The sequence below is a fragment of the Haliotis cracherodii genome, unplaced genomic scaffold (genome assembly GCF_022045235.1).
Source record: "Haliotis cracherodii isolate W230 unplaced genomic scaffold, xgHalCrac1.p SCAF_3, whole genome shotgun sequence".
In the NCBI taxonomy this organism is placed as follows: domain Eukaryota; kingdom Metazoa; phylum Mollusca; class Gastropoda; order Lepetellida; family Haliotidae; genus Haliotis; species Haliotis cracherodii.
This window is the reverse complement of record NW_027266286.1, coordinates 5728976-5756010: the sequence shown is the minus strand read 5'-3', so window position 1 is coordinate 5756010 and position 27035 is coordinate 5728976. Positions and strand designations below refer to the sequence as shown.

At 39.6% G+C, this 27035-nt stretch overlaps 1 protein-coding gene across 1 annotated transcript; it reads right to left on the bottom strand.

The window, feature by feature from the left end:
- Nucleotides 1–1122: 1122 nt before the first annotated feature.
- On the bottom strand, nucleotides 1123–26967 carry LOC139473761 (beta-1,4-N-acetylgalactosaminyltransferase bre-4-like). The gene is made up of 8 exons (XM_071256511.1): nucleotides 26668–26967; nucleotides 23372–24526; nucleotides 14805–15037; nucleotides 9795–9982; nucleotides 7088–7210; nucleotides 4599–4703; nucleotides 3316–3454; nucleotides 1123–2392 (listed from the first exon to the last, which is right to left on the bottom strand). Exons 2-8 carry the CDS (start codon nucleotides 23727–23729, stop codon nucleotides 2387–2389), a joined length of 1152 nt encoding a protein of 383 aa, XP_071112612.1. The 5' UTR covers nucleotides 23730–24526; nucleotides 26668–26967; the 3' UTR covers nucleotides 1123–2386.
- Between the last annotated feature and the right edge of the window lie 68 nt (nucleotides 26968–27035).

Here is a 27035-nt window from a genome sequence, read left to right as displayed (position 1 = left end):
GTAACACTGCTCAGGTGACATTACAGTTCTCTGAACACAAACATACTTTGTGAGAAAACATGGAAGAAGACATGGAGAAGATGCCCAGCCCAAAAAGAAATAAGGTCAAGTTCCGAATACTCTCTCCCATCACCAGGTACGACTCAAGTAAATATACACAATATGAAGCAAAGGTCGGTCAAACACAGTAACATACAGCAGAAAGCAAGACATGCACAAACACATATCTTGAGGTTCTGTTCACACACGAGTGGATTTCTAAGAAAACAAGGTGCAATGTGATAGATTCTGGCAGGTCATTATTTGGTATTTCTCCCACTGCAAAACTAAAAATGACAAATCCACAGAATTCAGTAGCTTCATAAAAGATTGTCATCCTTATCAACAACTGAATGCAGAACCTCTTCATCTGGGGATGTTCAGAGTTCTTCCTGTCCGAACGCAGAATGGTTTCATACAAGGTTGATATCCATGTTCTATATACACACATATATCTAATGAAGGTCATATGCGTGTCATATATTACACACATATATCTTATGAAGGTCATAACCGTGTCATATATTACACACATATATCTAATGAAGGTCACATCCGTGTCATATCTTACACACATATATCTAATGAAGGTCATAACCGTGTCATATCTTACACACATATATCTAATGAAGGTCATAACCGTGTCATATTTTACACACATATATCTAATGAAGGTCACATCCGTGTCATATATTACACACATGTATCTAATGAAGGTCATATGCATGTCATATATTACACACATATTACAACTGAAGGGCACATCCATGTCATATATTACACACATATTACAATTGAAGGTCATATGTGTGTCATATATTACACACATATTACAAATGAAGGTCACATCCGTGTTATATATTACACACATATTACAAATGAAGGTCATATGCGTGTCATATATTACACACATATTACAAATGAAGGTCATATGCAGGTCATATATTACACACATATTACAATTGAAGGTCATATGCGTGTCATATATTATACACACATTACAATTGAAGGTCATATGCATGTCATATATTACACACATATTAAAATTGGAGGTCATATGCATGTCATATATTAAACACATATTACAAATGAAGGTCATGACCGTGTCATATATTACACACATATTACAATTGGAGGTCATATGCGTGTCATATATTACACACATATTACAAATGAAGGTCATGACCTTGTCATATATTACACACCTATTACAAATGAAGGTTTATATCATATATATCACACACATTTAACAATGATATTAATGTACTGATATGTTGTTGATTATGTTTACCACGCTGAGATTCCATCACTGCCTGAACTGCCTCTCTTCGACACAACATCTTCACTCCATTTGCATTCCAGCTGATATATTCATGTCTCACACTAGCTGACAGTACATTTCAGAAGTTACATCCCCATTATTGTCGATCAAGGGTGTGTGGGGTAAGCAGGACGTGTGTGGGTGTACGTGGGTTGTGTGCACTATCCTTTATTCAGTCCATCAGTGATATGTTTTTGTGCTCTTTGTGACTTTGACCCCCTTCAAATCACAGATCCACCTCTGGTGATCGTTCCTGTTCAAGCCTTGAGAATCACAAATGAGGATGCTATTCTGGTTACGACTGTTAGACAATGAAGCCCCAATTGAAAGGGTCTCGCGGATTGATCCGGTTGATGGACCTAGTGAATGGATCCAGTGGATGGATGCAGTGGACACAGTACATGGCTGAGCATCATCTGACATGTGGGCTGCCTGGTATCTGTGCATGTTCCGACAATCATCAGCTACTCAGGGCAAGACGTGGCCAGAAGATGTCGGGACAAACATTCTTGATCTGTTCAGCCAGGTAATGAACTATGTCCATGATCCAGGTGATTGTCAATTGCTGACCAGGGAAGGATCAAAGTATCTCAAGACAGACCTATTGTTGAGCTCACTCCAGTTCAGGTATTGGGACATTGTACACGTTTTATTGATTGTCAATTGTCAGAGCAAGAGGAGTCCAAATCCTGTACTGACATCCTAATCTTGACCAGATGGCCATCAAAGCTTTCACCAAATCCTGCCACAACTGAAAATTCTGCTGCCCAGATCGTGTGAAATCTCTTCACAGTGTTTTCACTTACAACTTAATTATTTGACAAGCCATCCAACGTGACACGTCTACAAACATTGCATACATGCAGATCGCAGTTCAGTACACCCGACACCATCCAGTCATGTGTATCTATATCACAGTCACCTTGAAACACACACAGTCTTCCAGCAGGGATCCCAGGGACTTCTCACATTGGACATTTGTTAGTTCATGTAGGGCAACAGATGTCAGCTGTCAACGTATCATTGTTAACTCTGAAAAAACAAAATAGATATTATCTATAACAGAATCAGATGTCCTTGGGTGTTTGTTGGATGAGTGGGTGAGTTGGCAGTATTTCAGTCATATCAGACGAGTGAGTGAGTGAGTGAGTGAGTGAGTGAGTGAGTGAGTGAGTGAGTGAGTGAGTGAGTGAGTGAGTGAGTGAGTGAGTGAGTGAGTGAGTGAGTGAGTGAGTGAGTGAGTGAGTGAGTCCACCCATGCGGAGAATTGAACCCGGGTCCTTGGCGTGACGTATTACACAGTAAGCTACCCCACAGAATGTCACAATACAGTAGTATTCATATGTACTGCAACACCAAGTGTCACTATATATACTGCAATACTTTTTCACAAGTCGGATAAAGAAAAGCACCAAATTTCAATCTTTTTGTCATCTCTAAAACTTGAAATACCTCTTAGTCTATTTCCATCCTGTTTTCTGCCCAAACTGTCTGCCACAATCCAATAATTGTACATTTAAATAGTTCATGTATGTATCCAATAATTTATGCCTATGGACACTGGTTGAGAATAAAACACATTCCTATGAGTATTAACTCCTGAAATGAAGCTTCAGAGGTGGCTATTGTGATTGGTTTTGTTTGTTTGCTGTTTAATACCGCACTCAGCAATATTCCAGCTATATTTCATTAGTATGTAAATAATCGAGTCTGGACCAGACAATCCAGTGATTGACATCATGAGCATCGATCCATACAATTGGGATATGATGACATGCATCAACCATGTCAGCGAGCCTGACCACCCGATCCTGTTAGTTGCCTCTTACGACAAGCATTGTTGCTCTTTACGTCAACATTGGTTTGCTGAAGACCTATTCTATCCAAGGTCTTCACAGGTCGCTATTGTGATTTGAAACCTCTGATTATCCAATCAGAATGGATCTGTCCCTCACCTTCATGATCTCCTTCTGGTTGACCTGGACGTACACCCACGTATACATTGGCTTGTATTCCTTTTTCACGACTTCATACTTGAGGGAATTCAGTCCATCCTTCTGCACCCTCTTGGATGCAGCATATAAAAGTTTAAACCTGAAACAGGGCCGAGACAATGCACTCCCTTGAAAATGTAGGCCGCAACAATCAATCCAGTGTATTTAAGGACTGACTTTCACACTGTGTGAGTTTTTTTCTTCTTTTTTTTTCTTTTTTTTATCTCTTTTATTGTTTTTAAAAGAATTACCTGTTACATAAAATGTGCTTCCCCCCAGGGTAAAGCCCATGACATAAAGCACAACTTATCAGTACATCTTAGTTTTTTTTTTACAGAAAATAACATACTTCTCACTCACACATTCACTCTAGTAATACAAACATACTACATATATCAAGTATGCATTAATATCATGAGCATCGATCAACGCAATTGGGATCGATGACATGTATCAACCAAGTCAGCGAGCCTGACCACCCGATCCCGTTAGTCGCCTTAAACGACAAGCATAGTACCTTTTAAGGCAAGCATTGGTTGCTGAAGACCTACTCTACCCCTGGAATCTTCACGGGTCTGCGGTGCTGGGACCTATTCTGCCACAGAATCCCCAATGGGAGACAATGTGGGGAAACCCATCAGCACAGGTATGGTGCTGATAAACCGAGAAGCAAAAACAGGACGAATAGGGATTCAAATCCACAATCAGATTTGTGGCATGCTGTTCGTACAAGTTGACTATATTTGGTGATTTAAGCTCAGTGACTTGATAATTGCATGTCACTGTGCACTGACTGCCTGGGATATTGCTCATGACATCAATCACCGGTTTATCTGGGCCAGGCTGAATTACTTACAGGCTGTTAGGATTTTAAAAAATACAATAAAAGAATTGGGACTCAGGCAAATATATTTTTTTGCTGGTTCAAACTAGTACGTAACCAAATATACAGTTGTGTACCATCAACCTGGGAAAGGGCCCCCCTACATTAATATGCATGCAAACTCCTATTGCTGCCATGACAACAACGCGAGATGGGAAGTAAAGGGAGGTAACTTGTGCTATATTGGATCACACTGTTTTAAACTATTAGGATTTTTTAAAATTTTAAAACGGAAATAAAATAAGAAACGCAGACATTTCAATGAGCAGGCGATGCCTGAGAACCCAAACTATTATTTTTATTAGTCTTATCTTACAGCTGTATTCCAGTAGCCTGCTAAAACACAAACATCAGCACTCACCTCTGTTTGTTCACTTCATTGGCTTTGTCCCGGCCATGTTTTATCATCTTATATCGAGCTAATTCTATTGGTGCTCGACTTAACTTTAAACCACTCAACTGTATTCTGAAAAAGAAAAAAAAATACATTCACATGCGATATCCGATTTCACCAAAGTTTGATGGTTTACTCATGTACGACACCTCCATAACCGTTCTTAATAACGGAAGCGTGGCTTCTTGAGCCAATCAGATATCTGCAGTCCATGATTATTCCGTTTCATTTCTTCCTCGATTCGGAAATTCCAATTTGAGGTTTTAACATAAGAACCACAATACAATAAAAAAATGAAAAAAAATATTCAGAATTTGTTCTCTTTCTTTTCTATCCCATCAATAAGCTGATATAGCATATAGCATCCAATGTTTTTGTCTAAACAGGGACCCACTGAAGAGCACATATATTTACCATGGGAGTCAAAATAAAGTTTGTTGATGTTGTTCCTGAAATTTGTAGGATGCATAGATGCCGTAGTCGTCCCGCTTGATTCATCAGGTTTGCATTACTATAGCAACAGCTGTGTTGCAGGTTGTCCTGACACATTAAACTAATTTGTCTTTTTATACCAGCTGACCTGTAGTGGAGGAAAAAATGTTTCCATTAAAATTTTTTTGAAGCAAGTAAAGCACACCGTGTGGCCTAAGTGTGACATGTGCGGCCTAAGTGTGACATGTGTGGCCTAAGTGTGACGTGTGTGGCCTAAGCATGACATGTGTGGCCTAAGCGTGACATGTGTGGCCTAAGTGTGACATGTGTGGCCTAAGTGTGACATGTCTGGCCTAAGTGTGACATTTGTGGCCTAAGTCTGACATGTGTGGCCTAAGTGTGACATGTGTGGCCTAAGTGTGACATGTGTGGCCTAAGTGTGATGTGTGTGGGCTAAGTGTGACATGTGTGGCCTAAGTGTGACGTGTGTGGCCTAAATGTGACATGTGTGGCCTAAGTGTGACATTTGTGGCCTATGTGTGACCTAAGTGTGACATGTGTGGCCTTAGTGTGACGTGTGTGGCCTAAGTGTGACATTTGTGGCCTAAGTGTGACATGTGTGGCCTAAGTGTGACATGTGTGGCCTAAGTGTGATGTGTGTGGGTTAAGTGTGACGTGTGTGGCCTAAGTGTGAAATGTGTGGCCTTAGTATGACATGTGTGGCCTAAGCATGAAATCTTTGGCCTTAGCATGACATGTGTGGCCTAAGTGTGACATGTGAGGCCTAAGTGTGACATGTGTGGCCTAAGTGTGACATGTGTGGCCTAAGCATGAAATCTTTGGCCTTAGCATGACATGTGTGGCCTAAGTGTGACATGTGTGGCCTTAGAGTGACATGTGTGGCCTAAGTGTGACATGTGTGGCCTAAGTGTGACATGTGAGGCCTAAGTGTGACATGTCATGGCCTAAGTGTGACATGTCATGGCCTAATTGTGACATGTGTGGCCTAAGTGTGACATGTGTGGCCTAAGTGTGACATGTCTGGCCTAAGTGTGACATTTGTGGCCTAAGTGTGACATGTGTGGCCTAAGTGTGACATGTGTGGCCTAAGTGTGATGTGTGTGGGCTAAGTGTGACGTGTGTGGCCTAAGTGTGAAATGTGTGGCCTTAGTGTGACATGTGTGGCCTAAGCATGAAATCTTTGGCCTTAGCATGACATGTGTGGCCTAAGTGTGACATGTGAGGCCTAAGTGTGACATGTGTGGCCTAAGTGTGACATGTGTGGCCTAAGCATGAAATCTTTGGCCTTAGCATGACATGTGTGGCCTAAGTGTGACATGTGTGGCCTTAGAGTGACATGTGTGGCCTAAGTGTGACGTGTGTGGCCTAAGTGTGACGTGTGTGGCCTAAGTGTGACATGTGTGGCCTAAGCATGACTTGTGTGGCCTAAGTGTGACATGTGTGGCCTAAGTGTGACGTGTGGCCTAAGCGTGACTTGTGTGGCCTAAGCGTGACATGTGTGGCCTAAGTGTGACATGTGTGGCCTAAGTGTGACATGTGTGGCCTAAGTGTCACATGTGAGGCCTAAGTGTGACATGTGTGGCCTAAGTGTGACATGTGTGGCCTAAGTGTGACATGTGTGGCCTAAGTGTGACATGTGTGGCCTAAGCATGACGTGTGTGGCCTAAGTGTGACATGTGTGGCCTAAGCATGACGTGTGTGGCCTAAGCATGACTTGTGTGGCCTAAGTGTGACGTGTGTGGCCTAAGCATGAAGTTTGTGGCCTAAGCATGACTTGTGTGGCCTAAGTGTGACGTGTGTGGCCTAAGCATGACTTGTGTGGCCTAAGTGTGACGTGTGTGGCCTAAGTGTGACATGTGTGGCCTAAGCATGACTTGTGTGGCCTAAGTGTGACATGTGTGGCCTAAGCATGACTTGTGTGGCCTTAGCATGTCCTGTGCACGGTTCAGGATTTTTACATCCCCGCAAGCTGTTTCTCCAGGCCTGATCAATGACCAACATACCTTTTCATCATGTCATCATCCTCGCCACCCCAGCCGAAGTATTTATTTGAGAATCCATTGACTTTGATCATGTGCTCCTTGGTCAAGGCTGACACGCCTCCAAAGATGGCAGCATATGGCAATCTGCGGAAGTTGGTAAACCAGCTAATGATTATTCATGGTAAGGGGATACTGATTCATAAATTTGCTTATAGATCCACCAACCCCTCAAAAAAATGGAAGATGATATTTTTTTAAAAGTCATCATTTTTTAACACTTACAAGTTAACTTCAAAAGAACAGTGCATACAACAAGTTGACTAACGAGCTCAGATACTTTATGAAGAAAATTTTAATAGTTACCCGGAATATGTCAATATGTTACAATATGTTTTTAGAAGCTACACACAATGTCAGTTTTACCATATGTTTTTATAAACTACATACAATGTGTCAATATTACAATATGTGTTTATGAGCTACATACAATGTGTCAATATTACAATATGTGTTTATGAGCTACATACAATGTGTCAATATTACTATATGTGTTTATAAGCTACATACAATGTGTCAATATTACAATATGTGTTTATGAGCTACATACAATGTGTCAATATTACAATATGTGTTTATGAGCTACATACAATGTGTCAATATTACTATATGTGTTTATAAGCTACATACAATGTGTCAATATTACAATATGTGTTTATGAGCTACATACAATGTGTCAGTATTATAATATGTGTTTATGAGCTACATACAATGTGTCAATATTACAATATGTGTTTATGAGCTACATACAATGTGTCAATATTACAATATGTGTTTATAAGCTACATACAATGTGTCATTATTACAATATGTGTTTATAAGCTACATACAATGTGTCAATATTACAATATGTGTTTATAAGCTACATACAATGTGTCCATATTACTATATGTGTTTATAAGCTACATACAATGTGTCAATATTACAATATGTGTTTATGAGCTACATACAATGTGTCAATATTACAATATGTGTTTATGAGCTACATACAATGTGTCAATATTACTATATGTGTTTATAAGCTACATACAATGTGTCAATATTACAATATGTGTTTATGAGCTACATACAATGTGTCAGTATTATAATATGTGTTTATGAGCTACATACAATGTGTCAATATTACAATATGTGTTTATGAGCTACATACAATGTGTCAATATTACAATATGTGTTTATAAGCTACATACAATGTGTCATTATTACAATATGTGTTTATAAGCTACATACAATGTGTCAATATTACAATATGTGTTTATAAGCTACATACAATGTGTCCATATTACTATATGTGTTTATAAGCTACATACAATGTGTCCATATTACTATATGTGTTTATAAGCTACATACAATGTGTCCATATTACTATATGTGTTTATGAGCTACATACAATGTGTCCATATTACTATATGTGTTTATAAGCTACATACAATGCATCAATATTACAATATGTGTTTAAAAGCTACATACAATGTGTCCATATTACAATATGTGTTTATAAGCTACATTCAATCAAGCTTAATCAATCAGTTGATTCAGTTAATGCAAACAGGCAGTGGCAAGAGTATTTGAGTAGAGATACATGGTTAATGGTTGATCCATCACCATTTATTGTGCTGATTTGCCGCGATTCTTTTGATTCACCGCTGATTGCGTTAAGCCAGTTGTCAGTGACACTTGACACTGAGTGAGATTTCTCAGTTCGCTATACACGTCACTAAATAGGGGTATTTGGACTTGTCAGGAATCATATATCCGTTCGCGATATCCATTAGTTCGATGCAGAGAGTTCGTTATGTACATAAATTTTATATGATATTACCTGGGATTTTTTAACAGTTCATTGAACCGTTTGTTCACTCTATCCATGTTCAGTATATCCGTGTTCTACTAAAGGACTGCTTATTATCTAGCCTCAGTGACACGACATTAACGTTAGCAAATTGATCACAAGTATTCTAGTTGGGACACTTACATTCCAAAGGGAACGCTGAAACATCTTCATGAGTGTCCTGTGACACGTGTGAGTAGAAATGAGGTTCAAGATTATTGCACCTATATAGCGTGTGTGTGCGTGTGCGGCGTGTGAGGATCAGGTGATCCTTAACTTCTTTTGAGTAGTATACTTAAAGCTGTGGATTTAGTAAGTAGAATCAACAAATGCAATTGGGTTCCAGTGACTTCTCCATCACAGAAGGATGCTCACAGTTGCCATAATACCTTCTAGAAAATAATGTGTAAACAAGAAATAGTCAGCAATGTAATTTGGAAAAAAATCTTATTTAACTAGCAAGTGTTGTGATCTAACAGGGATGTGTCCAGCTTGGAAGTCAAAGGCTTCACTCTTCCTGCAAAAGGCTCAGAGTAGATTAGCATCTTTAATTCAGAGTTTGACAATGTGCATGAGGTGCAATTTTCACCAAATGTCTTCTGTGTCGTCATCTACATTTCCTCAAACTGTGAGTGCTCTCAGTAGCTGTCAAATCAGCATTTTCACACATAACTGGACCAATGTTAAACACACGCAAATGGTAAAGAGAAAAATGCCAGCTACTGGTATTTTGACATTTTTCACAAATTTTTAAAGAAGTTTTTCATGTTTGCTCCAAATCAAAGATTTATTCAAAAAATAATTCAGATTCTTGATTTCCTAAGAAATGAAAGTACTGACTTGTAATTAAACTTGTCGATGGCCACCGACATGTGGCGTGGGTTCTCCGGACACGTGTACAGGTTCCTGTCGTTCTCCGGGATGAGGTCCACATCGTGGAAGATGAAGCATTGGAAGTCGTAGTCCTTCAATGCCTCTGTGTAGCCGATGTTCATCAGGATGGCTCTGTTGAAGGTGGTGGGCATGGCCTGTGAAGACAAGAGTGAGTTGGTTTCTATGCTACTTTTACAGTATTACAGTTCTAACATGTTCGTTTCAAGGCGTCAAAAGCAGTAATCTGACCATGGTTGATGTTAATAACGGTGAGTTGTGCGATCTTCCAATTGCTTCACACACGATTTCGCCAAAATGAACACTTTTTGTAGCCAGGCAGTGTAATTACATGATGATTTTGCGTACATCAGTATGGATTTGTTGACATGGTATTTCAAGAGTTACGTGCTCACGGTAATATCTTTCCATGGGGGAAAAAACATCAAAACTCATTATTTCGTGTATAATGCGCACCCCCTTCTACACAGCTGTGTTTTTTTGAAAAAAAGTGTGCACTATACTCAAGAAAATACGGTATTCAAATAATATCACGGTGGGGGACACCAGAAATGGACTTCAAACTTTATACCCATGTCGGGAATCGAACCTGGCCCACCACCCTGTTAACCTGAGAACAACTATCAGCAGATTCCAAGATTGAGGAGCTACAGTAAAGTTTCAGTGTAAATCTCAACAGTGTACCTGAAGTCCTTGAACGGCATTTAGAAGTGTTACACATAAGGAAGAGAATTTATGGATATCAACTTCTATAATTAAAATAAACAAATAAATAAATAAAAAATATTAATTAACCACAAAAAAATATAAAAACTATTAAAAGAAAAATGAAAAAAAACCAAACCTTTCTTTATTTTGAGGATGATGTTACAGCTCATATACTTACTCCTTCATCAGTTGAACCCTAACCCTAAGTAGGTACTGTAAATCTGGAAATTAATGCGTCTCCAAAAATGATATGACTGTTGACCCCTAGCCAAAAATGCGACTCAATATCAATGCTACTCCCCCCCACCCCATCCCCAGTGAAATGATACATATCCTACCTTAATCCAATCAAACAGCAAATAGTCCCGCTTAGTAGAGTATATAAATACACAGTTTATATGTTGACTGGCATTAAGGAAGTTCAAAGGCAATTAAATAATTGAACTAACAACAGTTCACTGATTGGTATGAGGAGAAGGTGTCAACTAGTTTGACACGTACGAGTTGGTAGAACGCTTGACGCCAGCAGTGATAACTCACCGGATGCCCATTGTGTAATTCCTATTCTTTGAATGACATTTGTATGTACTTGTTACAACTGCTGCTCAAAAAACAGTGTTTGTGTTTATTTTCAAGTTGGTATTTCTGCTATCCAAAGTTTGGTTTGTTTGGTTTGCTTGTTGTTTAACACTCAGCAATATTCCAGCTGTATGACAATACAGTGATTGACGTTATGAGCATCGATCCACACAATTGGGATACGATGACATGCATCAATCAAGTCAGCAAGTCTGGACACCCGATCCCGTTAGTCGCCTCTTACGACAAGCATAATCGTCTTTTACTGCTATCCAAAGTGTGCAGTGAGGCCGTCTTATTGTTGATAGTCATTTGGAGACATAAATGCGAAGTTAATTACAGCGATCAAAGACTCCTCATATTTTTTGCATTTAATTCATGCTTGCATTAATTTCAAGATTTACAGTATATACTCCAAAACAAGTTCCTCATAATAAAGAAATTGACATCCATAAAATTATTTTCCTTAAGTGTATTAGACGACTAAGTAATCGTTTGTAAAAGTCTGGCAAGGTAAATGGGTAAAAACAGAGTATCAACTGACTTCTCATGAGCTCAAATATGCCTTATTTTGGCAGTCACTCAGTTCAATTCAAAACAGAACAAGTTCCTGTTACCCCAGGGTACAGCTCTCAGTGATTGCCTCGGGCAGCAGTCAGTCCATTAGACGTGAGCATCTGCTGGGCCTCAAGCCAACTCGACTCTTTACAAGATAACATTCATTAAAGATACACAGGCCTACTGCTTCCCTCTGGGGCAAGACACAGCAACTTGATCTTCATAGAGATGTAGATGTGATGTCTAAGGCAGGTAAAGTACTGGCTGGTTTCTGTGTTGAAATGTCTCATTGTTCTCATGGTTGTAGCTGCAGGCTGTGGAGCCTTTCAATCTTAGCCTGATATGACCATATACCTTCAGTGGGACGAATGAAGACTGCCAGTCAAGGAGATTCTATCATCAAATTGTAGGTTTAGTGGTCCCGAGATTGAAACAGCAACAAACACCAAGGACCACCCTAGTTTCCAGTGTTATTTTCACAGGATCTGGTACAGGATCATACTGACTCCTGTCACAGAACTGAAGCCATATAGGAGTGAGTGAGTGAGTGAGTATGGTTTTACGCCGCTTTTAGCAATATTCCAGCAATATCACGGCGGGGGACACCAGAAATGGGCTTCACACATTGTACCCATGTCGGGAATCGAACCCGGGTCTTCGGCGTGACGAGCGAACGCTTTAACCACTAGGCTACCCGACCGCCCCGAATCCATATAGGAAGACAGAACTTATGTGCGTCCCACTAACATGGGAATTTATCTGTCTCTGATATTTCATAAAAGAGAAAATACAATATTTTCAACAAAAATTCCACACACTCATTTCAGTGTTCTATTCCTGATCTCAGAATCTCTTATTCCTGACAGTTTGTGAATATTGCAAATTTCTGGGAATTTGTTTTAGCGCTTATCATATATATTACTTGACTTAAAAAAATATCAGCAATGAGTAAAAAACAGTTTCAGTGTTCATGGTGTTAAGCTTTAAGCTTTATCACCAAGTCTGATGTTTCCTTGGACAAGTGACACCTGCTCATTGGCCAGTGCTTGTTCAAAGGGTAAGATGTAGCAGTGACAAAAACTATACCATACCACACCATTACATTAATAACAGATTAACTCTAGTAATATGTTTGTTCATCAAACAAGTCAGCGAGCCTGACCACCCGATCCTGTTAGTCACCTTACAACAAGAATAGTCGCCTTTTAAGGCAAGCATAGGTTGTTGAAGGCCTATTCTAGCCCGGATCTTCATGGGTATCTAGTAATATAAAAGAATCAGTTGTTCTTTAACTTCTATACAATGGGATGACTAGCCGGAACAGTCAGTGGGGAGTTTTGTTCCTATGTAAACAGAAAAACAAATTATTTGCACCAAGGCATCCTTTATCAGCATGTAACTTCAGACCACTTGATGAAGTTGAATCACTACTTTTGTGTCTATTCAAGCATCCAGATGTTTGAACAGGACAGAGAAGAGTTTACAGTTTACCTTGCGGCAAACCCTTCTGATTCTCTATAAGCTTCTTGAAACCAGGAGAGGATAGGATTCCTACGCTGTTTTGTGACTCGCTTAAAATGAAGGGGAACTTGGCATCCACAAGGACTGCTGCACTAATAGTTATGTTTAGCTACCCACTAAATTATTTTTTTACATTAGATTTATAAGGATCACACGACTTTCAGGTCTATTTGCACTGTGGCTGCTGTTGTGTGATAAACTGTGGCTCCTGTTGTGTGATACTATATACAGGGTACATCTTGAGGGTACATATGCTTACACACAGGGTACATCTTGAGGGTACATATGCTCACACACAAGGTACATCTTGAGGGTACATATGCTCACACACAGGGTACATCTTGAGGGTACATATGCTCACATACAAGGTACATCTTGAGGGTACATATGCTCACACACAAGGTACATCTTGAGGGTACATATGCTCACACACAAGGTACATCTTGAGGGTACATATGCTCACACACAGGGTACATCTTGTGGGTAATAGTGAGGTGACTCAAATATTGCCGAACATTAAACATGTTCAAAATCAACCAACAAAACAGTAAATTACCATGACAATACATGATCTTAACAATTTGAACTATGATGACGATAAGTCTCAGTACAGGGTTGCTGCTGGACCATGGATCAGAGGACCATCGACTGACATCGGGAGATCAGGGAAACCCTGACTGGTGACAGGACCAGGGGACACAACTCATCTGTTTGTCAGTCTGGAAATAACACATCATTAGCCAGGTCACAGAGAGTGAGTGAGTGAGTGAGTGAGTGAGTGAGTGGGTGGGTGGGTGGGTTAATGAGTGAGAAATGGGCTCCAAACATTGTACCCATGTGCTGAATCGAACCGGGGTCTTCGGTGTGACAAGTGAACGCTTTAACTTCTAGACTACCCCACAGCCTCAGACAAGAAAGGACCTACCAGAGACTAAAGACAAGAAAGGACCTACCAGGGACCGAAGACAAGAAAGGACCTACCAGAGACTGAAGACAAGAAAGGACCTACCAGAGACTGAAGACAAGAAAGGGCCTACAAGAAACTGAAGACATGAAAGGACCTACCAGAGGCCGAAGACATGAAAGGACCTACCAGAGACTGAAGACAAGAAAGGACCTACCAGGGACCGAAGACAAGAAAGGACCTACCAGAGACTGAAGACAAGAAAGGACCTACCAGAGACTGAAGACATGAAAGGACCTACCAGAGACTGAAGACAAGAAAGGGCCTACAAGAAACTGAAGAAATGAAAGGACCTACCAGAGGCCGAAGACATGAAAGGACCTACCAGAGACTGAAGACAAGAAAGGACCTACCAGGGACCGAAGACAAGAAAGGACCTACCAGAGACTAAAGACATGAAAGGACCTACCAGAGACTGAAGACAAGAAAGGGCCTACAAGAAAGTGAAGACATGAAAGGACCTACCAGAGGCCGAAGACATGAAAGGACCTACCAGGGACTGAAGACAAGAAAGGACCTACCAGAGACTGAAGACATGAAGACCAGCCAGAGACTGAAGACATGAAAGGACCTACCAGAGACTGAAGACATGAAGACCAACCAGAGACTGAAGACATGAAAGGACCTACCATTTCTGTGATATAGATTGCATAGTCCAGCTGCTGTCTCTCCAGTATGGGGTGTAGATTGTTGAGCAGAATTTTCAGTTGATCTTCCCTGTTTCTGTAGGGGACAATGATGGCTACACGATGCCGTGACTTGCAATCAGGGGGCTTATATCGGCCTCCTGCCTGAAGCTCTGGGTACTTCTTCTTCATCTCCTCGAAGGATAGAACCTCCTTATAGGTTGCTAGTGCCCCCACTGAAACATCACACACATCATACTTAGGTATATATCAAAACACAAAACTTATGTAAACCTAAACACATTCAACAACAGTAAATATTCATGTCTTGAAACAGTTTATCTTAAATTGTACAGTTTCGTAGACATCTTGGCAGTTCTCTCCAGCACCGCCTTCACCTAAAGTGAATGAATAGTACTTTCATCCACCACCCAAGGCAAAACAAGCATGAAAAACTCATATCCCCCGCCAATATGACATGTCGGGTTGTGTGGAGCACTACCGTCATTTTCAGTCGAAGTCAAAATCGTTGCCATGGAAATACGAAAAAAAATTTTTTTTAAATCTCTAACTATCAAAAGGCACCAGTTCACCACTAGACCTATCAATGTGCAAAGTTTGGTTAAGATATCTCTCATGGCTTTTTTTTTTTAACAAAACAAGATGGAAGGACAGACGGGTAGCACCCATTCCTATATCTCCCTTCCATTTCTTGGTGGGGGTGTGAAGCCCATTTCTGGTGTCCCCTGTCGTGATATTGCTGGAATATTGCTAAAAGAGGCGTAAAACCATACTCATTCGTGGTGGGGGATAGTTAACCCTAAAGGTGAGGTGAAATGGGGTTTAACGTCGCGTCCAAAATTATTGCACTTATATAGCAACGTGCATGCACGTGTGTGTGTGGCTGCTTGTACTAGTCTGGACTGATGCCCATTTATAGTGCTAACTCACTGAGACTCTGAGCTGACCAGCCCCTTAATGCCGAGCGCCAGACAGGGTAACAAAAAGTACCATTTTTTAACGTCTTTTGGACCACTGAGTACAACCAGCAGCAGATGCCAGGGTTCGTGGACCATTATAAAATCTCAGTGTCAATCTCACGGTCTACAAGAAGACTAAATAATCGTCAGTCAAAGTCTTGCATGGCATAACAGGGCATTTTGTAAGCCACTGAGTATGCTCTCACAATAATACTGGTTATTCATCGGCTTTTTTGGGTAGTCAATATATTTTTTCTCTCTTGTGTCCCATCTATTGGGTGTTTTTTTCACTAATTTTTATTCATTTTATTAAGTAATTCTGCTTGAAGCGCTGTTTCAGATAACCTCTAATTTGTATCTGATCATATCCTGCCCCAAGTGTATAACATGTTGGCCAAACTCACGACAGCAACATGCGTGTTATGTGCAAGATGCAGTGCATTATCATGCATTATTCACCACAGCAGAGCTCATGTATGTGTGTTGCATACAAGGATCTATACAAAAATATAGACATAAGCTGAAAAGTGTTGTTATTCTGTTTGTGACATGTTTCATGTGTAATTTGAGCACAAGCATCTCATAATTAATTGGGTAGTGGTGATGTATTCTGTGTATTTTCTGCTATTACGCAGCTTACCTGAAGCTCTGCCATATGAATGGAATCACAGAATCAGCTGACTTCAGATTACGAGGGACCTACTCAAACCTAGGTCCCCAGCAATCTATTTGTCCCTCCCTAATTATTTAATGGTCTGGCTGGACGCTGCTTTAGACCATGCTGACCTGAACATGCTGACCTCGATTGCCTGTGTCAGTAATTTACAATGTCCCTTTCTGTGAGACAAGCCCGGCACACAGTTTATTGTTCATATTCAGTTTCAAGTGAGTGAGTGAGTGAGTGAGTGAGTGAGTGAGTGAGTGAGTGAGTGAGCCATCACTCCGCAGCATTTGATCTAAACATGCAATTTATTTTTGCTTTTCATAAACTAATGAAAACTTGGTCAAGCCCACAAATAGAGTATTGTTTATGATTGGTTGATAACAGAATAGGCAAGGCTTGTGTTGCAATACTGCGCTGAACGATGTCACGGATTTTGTATCTGTCTACAATTATTTGGTGTTAATGAATATATATGCAATTTGTGAAGTTATTATATATTTATTATTTGACTATTTACAAGAACTGACTTCAATAAACACAAGAGCTGGTGTGCACTGGTGTGGTAGTTAACATGTTAAGCACAGTGCTATTACCATGATTACACTAAGGCAACATTTATTTTATTTATTTATTTTTTTAATTTGCCTTCCTCACTTTTGAAATCCGAAAACCAAGAAATAAAAGAAATGTTGCCTAACGGATTAACAAATTTCTTGTGTATCTGGGGGGTGGTCTTGTGATATTGCTGGATTATTGCTAAAAGTGGCATTAAACCATACTCACTCACTCACTAACTCACTTACTCACTCACTCACTCATGTGTATCTGGACACAAGCAACCCAAAACTGTGATTGTGATCTAGTTTGCTTATTTTACGCAAATACTCAGTGTATCAGCTTATCTACAGTTCTGTTTATCCTTGTGGATAGAATATGTTCGAAAGGTAACTAACTATACCATGTTAAACTTCCACATGTCCCAAGCGAACTGTGTTGACAGCATGGTGAGTGATTTCCCCATAGAAATTAATGCGTCTCCAAACAAATGTGACTTCTGGCCCTTACTGAAAAATGTGACTCAATATTAATGTGACCCCCACTCACCCTCCAAGCCCCAGTAATGATAACAAACAGCAAATAGCACTGCCTATTAGAGCTGAGTCGAGTACTTTCTCCAAAACAATAGCGTTTTCCTAAAACAACACATATATCAACGTTTATTCTGTATATGGAATAGTTGCTAACAAACGGGAAGGCAGAAGGTGTAGGTGTAGATCTGATTATAAGTGAGATGAAGCCTATCTATACGCACTGGGTCATGTTGGCCTTGATGAAACTCTGTGTTGCATCGATGGCATCTGTTTGGATGTGGTGGAGGGAGTACTCACTGATGCCTAGCTTGACACGAGTGTGTGTGTGAATGAAATATTGTTCTCAATAAATCATGATGAGGAAATACATAGTTGTTTGTTATATATTCAAGTTGGTATTTCCTCTATTCATATCAACAGTCATTTCTGAGACAGCAAGCGTATAGTATCCCCGCCATTTTAACATGTTATGGTCCCAAACCAGGTAACTGACCCAACATTTCTCTTAGCACATGTCAAAATAGCTGCAATGGAAATTCTAAAATAAACATTTATAAAACTCCTTAATATCAAATGGCACCAGTTCAGTATGTGCTTTATATATGGACATGCAATGTTGGACAAGGAAATATTTAACAGTTTTTGAGTTATGCTCTGGAAACGAACAACACCCTTATCATGCTTATAGAACCTAAGTCCAACTTGTTACCATGGAAACGTAAAAAATAAAAATTTATAAAACTCCTAAATAGCAAAAGGCACGCACGCACACACGGACGGAACCAATTTCTATATCCCCCGTCAACTTCGTTGGGGCAGGGGATAAAAAATGAAAAGCTCAATTAAAGTCCGCCTGCATTTTTCGCAGTTAATTTACACACATTAATTTCAAGATTGACGGTATGCCCCTATGGTACAGTGTGAATTTGGTGCTCATGTCTCAAGGCAAATGGAGGCAACTATATCAGAGTGAAGCGTGAATTTCCAAGCGTATACTTTCCTCTGCCCAGCAGTATATTCTCCAAAATCACCTAGCCAAGTAAGGTGGAAGAAACTTGATACGTCTCGTTCAAGATTATCATACAGACGTGCATCAAGTGAATGCTTGTGTGGCTTGTTAGTTTACATGCCCACCATGCTTCCCTTAAGCAGCCCCCTCCCTGTCTGATGCTTAAACATATTATCATATCAACTGAAAATTGGGATTGGTAAACAAGACAGCACTTATTTTAACATCCCTCCCTATATAGAAATCAAGTAACCAGGATAGTCAAGGTGTATATATAATATTTACACAAAAAATACCTTGGTTGTCGGATGTGATCCTGGATTTTGGACTTCATAAAGGCTGGACCAAGACAAGCTTGGTCCTTATATTTAAGTATGTTAGATGAGAAGACAAACTATATGCAACAACAAACTACTACAGCTACTTCTACTAGTCCAGACTCATGTCGGTTATATAGTGCTAGCCCACTGAGATACCTTGCTGCAGGTTAACATGGAGATCCCATTTAGACACTGTATACCCACTCCGAGCCGACCAGTGCTTGTTTTAGTCCCTTAATTCCGAGTACCACCTCTTAACATCTTTTGGTAAGGCATGGCCAGTGATTGGACCATCGACCTTGTATTCTCTGGGCAGACGCTTTATCCACAAGACAGTGGAAGCTGTCAGTGTGGTTGAAAACAGTGAGAGTGAGTGTTTTTTCGAAGCTTTTAGCAATATTCCAGTAATATTAGTGCGGGGGGACACCAGAAATGGGCTTCATACATTGTACCAACTTGGGGAGTTTAACCTGACCCTTCAGTGGGGAGTTTAACCTGACCCTTCATGCTTTGACCACGAGGCTACCATACCGCCCGTAGTTGTAAACCAGTGTCCCAGCAACTTTATTTCAAATACACTTAGTTAAGTATTCCTAAAAAGACCCATCAAACATCATTCGTTGCAAAAACTATTGAAATCCAACAGCAGTGACAATGTTTACCTTTCACTGCGCAATTGCCATGGTTACCAAATGAGATCTAATCAATTTATTGAACACACAGGTGTAAGCATGTTCTGGGAATGGATAATCACTTCACGTTAGCATGTCATTCCCATACCGACTTGTCCACATGGGCCAAATTGGGTCTGGTGTCACATACCATGTTTGCACCTCATACACGTTATGACCTTGGCGATAAAACAGCTTGTTGTAAACTGAAATTTAGTCCCGATATCACTATTACCAATGTCAAGGTCATTCAGTGGTTCTTGTTGTCAAGCTATCAGGGATCGACAAGACACAACCAGTCAGTTATGTCAAAAATAATTCCAACGCCAGTTTTAATCCTGTTCTTAGGGATTATGTGACTTTTTAATGCTGTTCGGTCTTAGTAGCTTGTTGTGTAATGCTGTGTCAGCAATAATCCAGCCATAGCACACAAGACAAGAGTAAACAAGTCTGCCACACACTACCAGGTGGTCGACATAATGAGCATGTTTAATGTCATACAGTAAACAAACTCATCTAGTCTGAACACAAGCATTTTGTTACATTTAAAAAAATGATAAATAAAATTGGTCTGAAATTCCTAGCTTTAGAGACACTGTTTTAACAGCTTTGCTTTTGTTTTTCAGTATATTATGGGGTTTGAGATCGGATCATTTTCAAGCACATTTACTGATCATATTCATAAATAGACTTAATTGTCCTAAAGATTGTCTTAAAGACTTATCCAAAGTTGGAAATGATATAGAAGAACATCATCAAAATGTGATGAAGTGTAAATATCCCAATGCCATTTGTCTCCAGCAAAAACACTGGGTATTTTCGGGCCTGGGACATACACTGACACGCCCACATGACCCAAATGATAACTTTTGGCCACTGTCAGACCAAACTTTACACACACAGGTGATAAATATATCCACCACACATGACAGTGACGTTTTAATCTTATATCACTGTCAATGTCCACACCAAATCGTAAATCTATTTGTAGGTTGAAACATCGGCATCAAATATAAGCTTGTTGGTTGTTTAATGCTGCACCCAGCAATATCCAGCCAATAGCAGGATGAAATTGATTACAGGATGAAATAGATGACTAACAGCTGTGAAACTGAAAACACAAATTGTTTCAGCATCACAAGGAGCGAACATTATCTTTAGATAGATTATACCACAAAAGCTGTTGCTGGATTAAAAAACTCTACACCAGTTTTATCATTTACCATGTTGAAACTATCGATAAGCATGATAAGAACACAGAACAGCTGATATTGCTGACATTCATTTTATAGAGCCCAAACAGTATGAACTTATCATGCTCTTTCACATGCATATGGAATATTGTTAGCTGAGCCAATTTACTAATTTATCAAGCACCAATCTGCAAACGTTGCAGAGAAGGTCAGCAAAAATTTGATTTGAAGATTTACCATTTTATGTTATTGCTTTGAAGAGCTCAGTTTCAGATTATTGCATTGAATTCAATGTGAAAATACAATGTCAAAATACCTCTGAATTTAAGTAAATCCAAGTTATGTACATCATCATGATCATCACAAGTAACAGACCAGCTTAACACTCAGGTGTAAGGTCCTATATACAGGCCTCAAAGTTGCGACTAAAACGGTCGCCAATGGGATATAAATTTTAATTTGACTACTGTCTAAAATTCAGAGGTAGCCAAATGACTACCTTGAAATATATCTTGTGGCTACTAAAATCTATTGCTACACATATGTAGACACAAAAATAAATGTGTCTGCTACTAATTGTACTGACTCGCTAATAATTCCTCCTAAAGTCAACAATGAACTGAAATACATAAATATTCATGTACTGATGTAATGAGTATTTTATTTTTGTTGATTTAAGGATTGACTGTATTTTTTTTTGGTTCATTGAGGTATGAATTGAAAAACCGATGTGAAAACTGTAGGAATCAGCGTAGTAATCATTCCAAAGTAATAAAAGTAGTCCGCCTCGATGGGCGTGGCTTAATTTTTCTAAATCCATTGGGAAATGAATGCAATAACACGTGACCAATTCAGCTAATCAAAATGCTGGAATTTCAATGAACACAACGAAAATTTAATTATAGTTTATTGGATAAGCAAGGATACACCTATAACAAAACTCAGGTACAGTTTCCACTAATATACAATTCCAAGACTAGTGCTATGACTTGTACATCTAGTAGTTATTTGATAAAAGATCATGTCAAATGCTTTTGGCTACCTACACTATTGACTTGACACTTAATTTTACCACTGGCTACCTGGAAAAAAATACTTGTAGCCATATGGCTACTTGGTAAAAAAATAAACTTTGAGGCCTGATATAGCCAGACTAATTTCTATTTCTTGGCTTGCAGATTCTTTGAAAAAACATTCTGGTTAGTAAGCACTGGTAAACCCGGAAAAGACATCCTAGATTTATTTATTTGTTATTCAGAAAGTTCTCTGAATGTGAGGGCTGTCAGCTTATCCTGCATCATCTGTATTGCAGTTTAACATCCTGCATGCACATTTTTTGCTGTGATGAACTTGTCAGTTTGAAATAATAAAAACAAAATGTTTTTTCCAGAGTTGGGTTTAACGCCGCTTATCTCCAGTTATATCACGGCGTGTCAGCTTAATATGGGACGAAAGCCCGAAGTGATGCAGGTCTTTACCAGACCTTTACCACTTCGGCGAAACCCATGAGCACGGGTATGGTGCTGACAAACCGGGATTCGAACTCACAATCATAGGTTTCTGGCCATCTTTCCGAGGCAAGAGACATAACTGACTATAAAAGTCGAGTTTCCACCCTTGCGGAACCAGGCTGGTATTATGGAGTTACAATGCATAGTCCAAGCAAAATCGTGCACCAAAATCCGGTTCATAAACTGTCGCGCAGATTTCGGTTCATTGCAGGATTTGCAAAACATGTGCACCGACAACTCGTCAGCCGATATTTTCCAAATCTTTTCATGTTTTAATCAAGGTGCTCACATGATTTGATGCATTTCACGATGTAAGACCCGTTTTATCACAATTTAGATCTTGATTATCGCTCAGATCGTCCTGACCAGGTGCAACCATTTTTTTTATGCAAACGCAAAAGATACGAGAGATGGAATCTGATTGGTCCATAGGAGAGGCTTAGAAGGGACATAGCTGGTAATAGCCACTGGTGGCGCTACAATCGAGCCCAGTAATTCCACCTTAGATGACTCGGCCCCCCGTGCCCCCTATAAATATAAGAGGGATGGACTGAATCCTCAATTTAGCCAAAAGTCTTGTCTGAGCCTTTTTCGCTCATTCTAGACACACAAGACATACCATATTCTACGTAAAAAGGACCGCCTCCGTGGTCCATCATCTGCCCGGAGAACTGAAGGTCTGGGGTTCGATCCCTGGCCGCGTCATACCAAAAGACGTTAAAAGATGGTACTTGTTGTTACCCTGTCTGGCGCTCGGCACTCAAGGACTGGTCAGCTCGGAGTCAATATACTGTGTCTGAGTGGAGTATTCATGTTAAACTGCGGCATGGTGTCTCAGTGAGCTAGCACTATAAATCAGCATCAGTCCGGACTAGTACAAGCAGCCACACACACACATGCATGCACATCGCTATATAAGTGCAATAATCTTGGACGCGACGTTTAACCCAATTTCACCGTTATAACCGTAATCCGTTATAAGCACTTTCACAGCATATACACAGCAATTTGACGGGGCGAAAATATAATTCTATTATATCCGTCAGTTCGTTACCATGGTTACAAGCATGTTCGTTATAAATATAGTCTACTGTATTAATACAGCCCAATAGTTTATCAATCTCTACTTACCTAGTGTTGGTGGAACCAATGGACAGAGATTCCCAATATCGTCTTTTCCAGAAGGAATGTTTGTCACAGTTTCCGTCATATTGGCAGGTTCTGATGGCAATGTCAAGTTCACTGATGCACTTCTTGTTACATTCTTTTCTTGAACTGAATGCAAATTCTTGAAAAAGTCCGACACATCTGGGAAAAACAGTCCAATAGCTGATCGGTTATGACTACCATAACTGTCATCTTTGAGGAACTTGGCCACATAGCTGTAGGTGGCAAGATTGATGAGGTATTGAAGCAACACTAGAGACAGGCAGATCACTAGGAACACCTTCAGGATCCTCACAGTGGAACAGCTGTCACACACATACATCTTGGTGCCACAGTTGAACAAAGTCCAAAAGTAGAAAACCCCGATAAAAGGTTCCGATCACTTCAAGAACACTCTCTCTAAAGCTGCTTAATTTGGCTTAATTTGGCTATCTGGTGGATCAAATATGTACTAGAGAGAATATTGAGAATTAAATGGTTAAAGTTTGAACAGAAATATTTGCTGGAAGGGTCTTTGGTTTAATTTTATGACTTTTTGTAACCATCACTCAATTGATTCCTGAACAATATGTCATGCTTGTACAATATTGTATGGAACGACAACAGTAGAAACTAACATTTTCAGTCTACTAGGCCTTATAATGATAACATGTAGCAAAGCCCTTATTAATAAAAAATATTTACTAGTCCTTATGATACCTTAACTATTGTGCTGTTTGGCAAGGACTACAGGACTAGTGCCAATTTCTAACACTGGAAGATGGTTTGTACGAAGATCGGAATCCAAATTCTTAAAAAAAAAATTCAATAATTTGCTCTCCACTCTTCCGAAGACTTCAAGGAAGATATCAAAATAAGTCTGTGATATTCACAATGTCCACTTTTTCAATGTCTCTCTCTTCAGCAGCCAACCACAAAAGCACAACACCAAATATCTATCATCTCATAACTGGAAAAGGTGTTTCACCTCACTGCTGTGCTGTCTTTTGTGTTTGATTTTAGTCCTCGCAACATTCAAAATCAGCTGCGTCAACTCTCACTGCCACGGTCCATAAACTGCTGTGACTGCTGCACTCACAGAGATGTTAGTGATGTGCAAGGTGCTGACAGCTGTTAAACCTGCAAATAGAATCAATCCACATGTATTGTCAAGAAAACCAATATTCAATAGCCACGTATTGAGAACATTTATGGCAGCAGTCAGTGATGTAAATCAATCTCAATACTTACCATCAAAAGAAATATGAATATCATACATGTTGGTCAAAACCGTATTCAACGTAACAAGCACCTGTGGCGATATTTCCTAATATATTGGCTTGTGAACAATCCCAATTAGCACCACTTCTGATTGATCAATGTACACAAGACTTATTTATTCACATATAATACACATTCGTGTGTTATATGCACCCTTAATTATAGGCAATTATTGCCAATCAAATTCTGGAAAATATATCTGTCGTACATAAACATTTCTGCTGTTAGCATAAACCACAAAATTTATCTTTCAACTCTGTTTTTTTCACCACAATTAAATTCTAATAAGAGCCCCCTATTTCTAATTTTGAAGGTGCCCTGGGCGCTTTTTACATCAAATACGGTATATGAAGACTTACTCATAATATTCAAGAGAGATCAGACTGCAACGAACATACTGTAATGTTGTGTGAACTGACGCTCATGACATCACATTTGACATCATAGATCCATGACTCGAGATGCACCATTTGTCTCATGCAGGATTAGCATGTAAAGTTTGGAAATCATGTGCAGCATATCATGATAAGAATAAAGACGCTGTAGTAACACTTGACTGATTGTTAGTTTTGTCATTAAGTGGTACACATTGAGAACATCTCTTCTTAATGTACATACTTCTCTATATGTTTCTATAATTTCGTGTTTCTTTTGGCGGTGGGTATAGATATAGAATAAAGGAATGTCGGGGATAGAAATGCACACATTTTCAAGTGTGCCAGCCAGCTCCATGTCTTACCATGCCTAGTGCTAAGCATTAAGGGGCAAAAACAAAGACTGGTCGGCTCGGAGTCAGTATTTTGTGTCTGTGTGGGGTATCCATGTTAAACTGCGGCATGGTATCTCAGTGAGGTAGCACTATAAAATCAACAGCAGTCCAAACTAGTACAAGCAGCCAAACGCACAAACACATTCTATAGAGGTGCAAAAATCTTGCACCACATTTCACCTCACGTGTCACAGGACACTCATGAAGATGTTTCAGTGTGCCTTTTGGAATGTAAGTGTCCCAACTAGAATACTTGTGATCAATCTGCTGACATTAATATCGTGTCACTGAGGCTAGATAATAAGCAGTCATATTTCAGAAAATACTGCTCCCTTCAGTTCATTGTGAATAATAATACCCAACAGTATTGTGTGGATCATGCTGTGTGCTTATGTCCACATCTTCAAAGGCTTGGCTTTTTTAGGCCTGGACCTATTCTGACCTAGAATCCATACAGTGTACATTGGGGGTATACATACAATTAGTATTAGACGGAGAGCGATTCCAGCTGTATCACAATCAAGTCCTACCTGTGCTTGACAGCATCAGCAACATCACACTCACCATACAGATGCATCAGGCATCATATGTTAACATTTCAAGAAAACAGATAATTTCAATTCCTAACTTGATCAGGCTCTTTGACACTGATCTTATTCTAGGAAAGCACATGAACCTCAGCAATGATTATAGTAACTGTACTGACTTTAATAGATGAATGATTCGTCTGAAAAAAGGCACAATTTGCTGTAATGACAAATCATGACGATGCACGAAGTATTAGAAATATACGACGGCCATGCACAGGAACTTGTTATTGGTCAGTAAATAAAAATATATACCACTTCTCTACTTACATTCAGGGGTTATATATTTTATTTACTGACCAATAACGAGTTCCTGTGTGGCCCTGGGGTCCTTGAGTTTTTTTCAGCTACAGTAATTTGATGCCAACAAGATAACATTAGGGTTATGATACTGAATGCTTGAATAATATTCTAGAAAATATGCTGTCATTTGTGTCAATAAGTAATGAAAATTCACTTGATTTGCAAATAAAATTTGTCAGGAATTCAATGCCATTTCATCAAAGAATTAGCCGTAAATTACTGACGGTTTAAAGCACAATTTTTGTGATAAGCATGCAAACTTTGTCTTTTAAGTTTCATTAACATAAATGTGAAGATACACACTGGCAAACACATTTTCGATATCAGTGTGAACATACTACCTGTAATGTCCGTCACGTACTAAGCTTTCTCACTTAACCCGGTGTCTCTCTATTCGAAGGATGATCACCTGTTCGCAGCTTGCCGAGCGAGTTGTGACCGAGCCTTTCAGTGATTGTCGCTCGGTATTGTAAGAGTATAGACTAGGTCCTAGCTGAAGCGTTTGTGTCACAACACTGGATATCACAATTGGTAGTGGTATTTAAACCAGTTACTCAAAGCTGTCGTTCCCCGCTTCAATGCAAAATATCAAAAGCCGCATATTGATTTAGTCCAGGAAAATGAACACAACCGTACCTATCAATATGATGTCCTAATACCGGAAGCAGTGAATGGGCAGATAACTCGTGTCATAAAAGGTGGGCGTGGC

Excerpts from the sequence above, each read along its gene's own strand:
- LOC139473761 (XM_071256511.1), bottom strand. The coding sequence starts at position 23,729 with ATGTATGTGTGTGACAGCTGTTCCACTGTGAGGATCCTGAAGGTGTTC. Across the intron at positions 15,038-23,371 it reads ATTGGTTCCACCAACACTAG|TGGGGGCACTAGCAACCTAT; the intron begins GTAAGTAGAGAT and ends GTGATGTTTCAG. Across the intron at positions 4,704-7,087 it reads GATGATGACATGATGAAAAG|AATACAGTTGAGTGGTTTAA; the intron begins GTATGTTGGTCA and ends TTTCTTTTTCAG.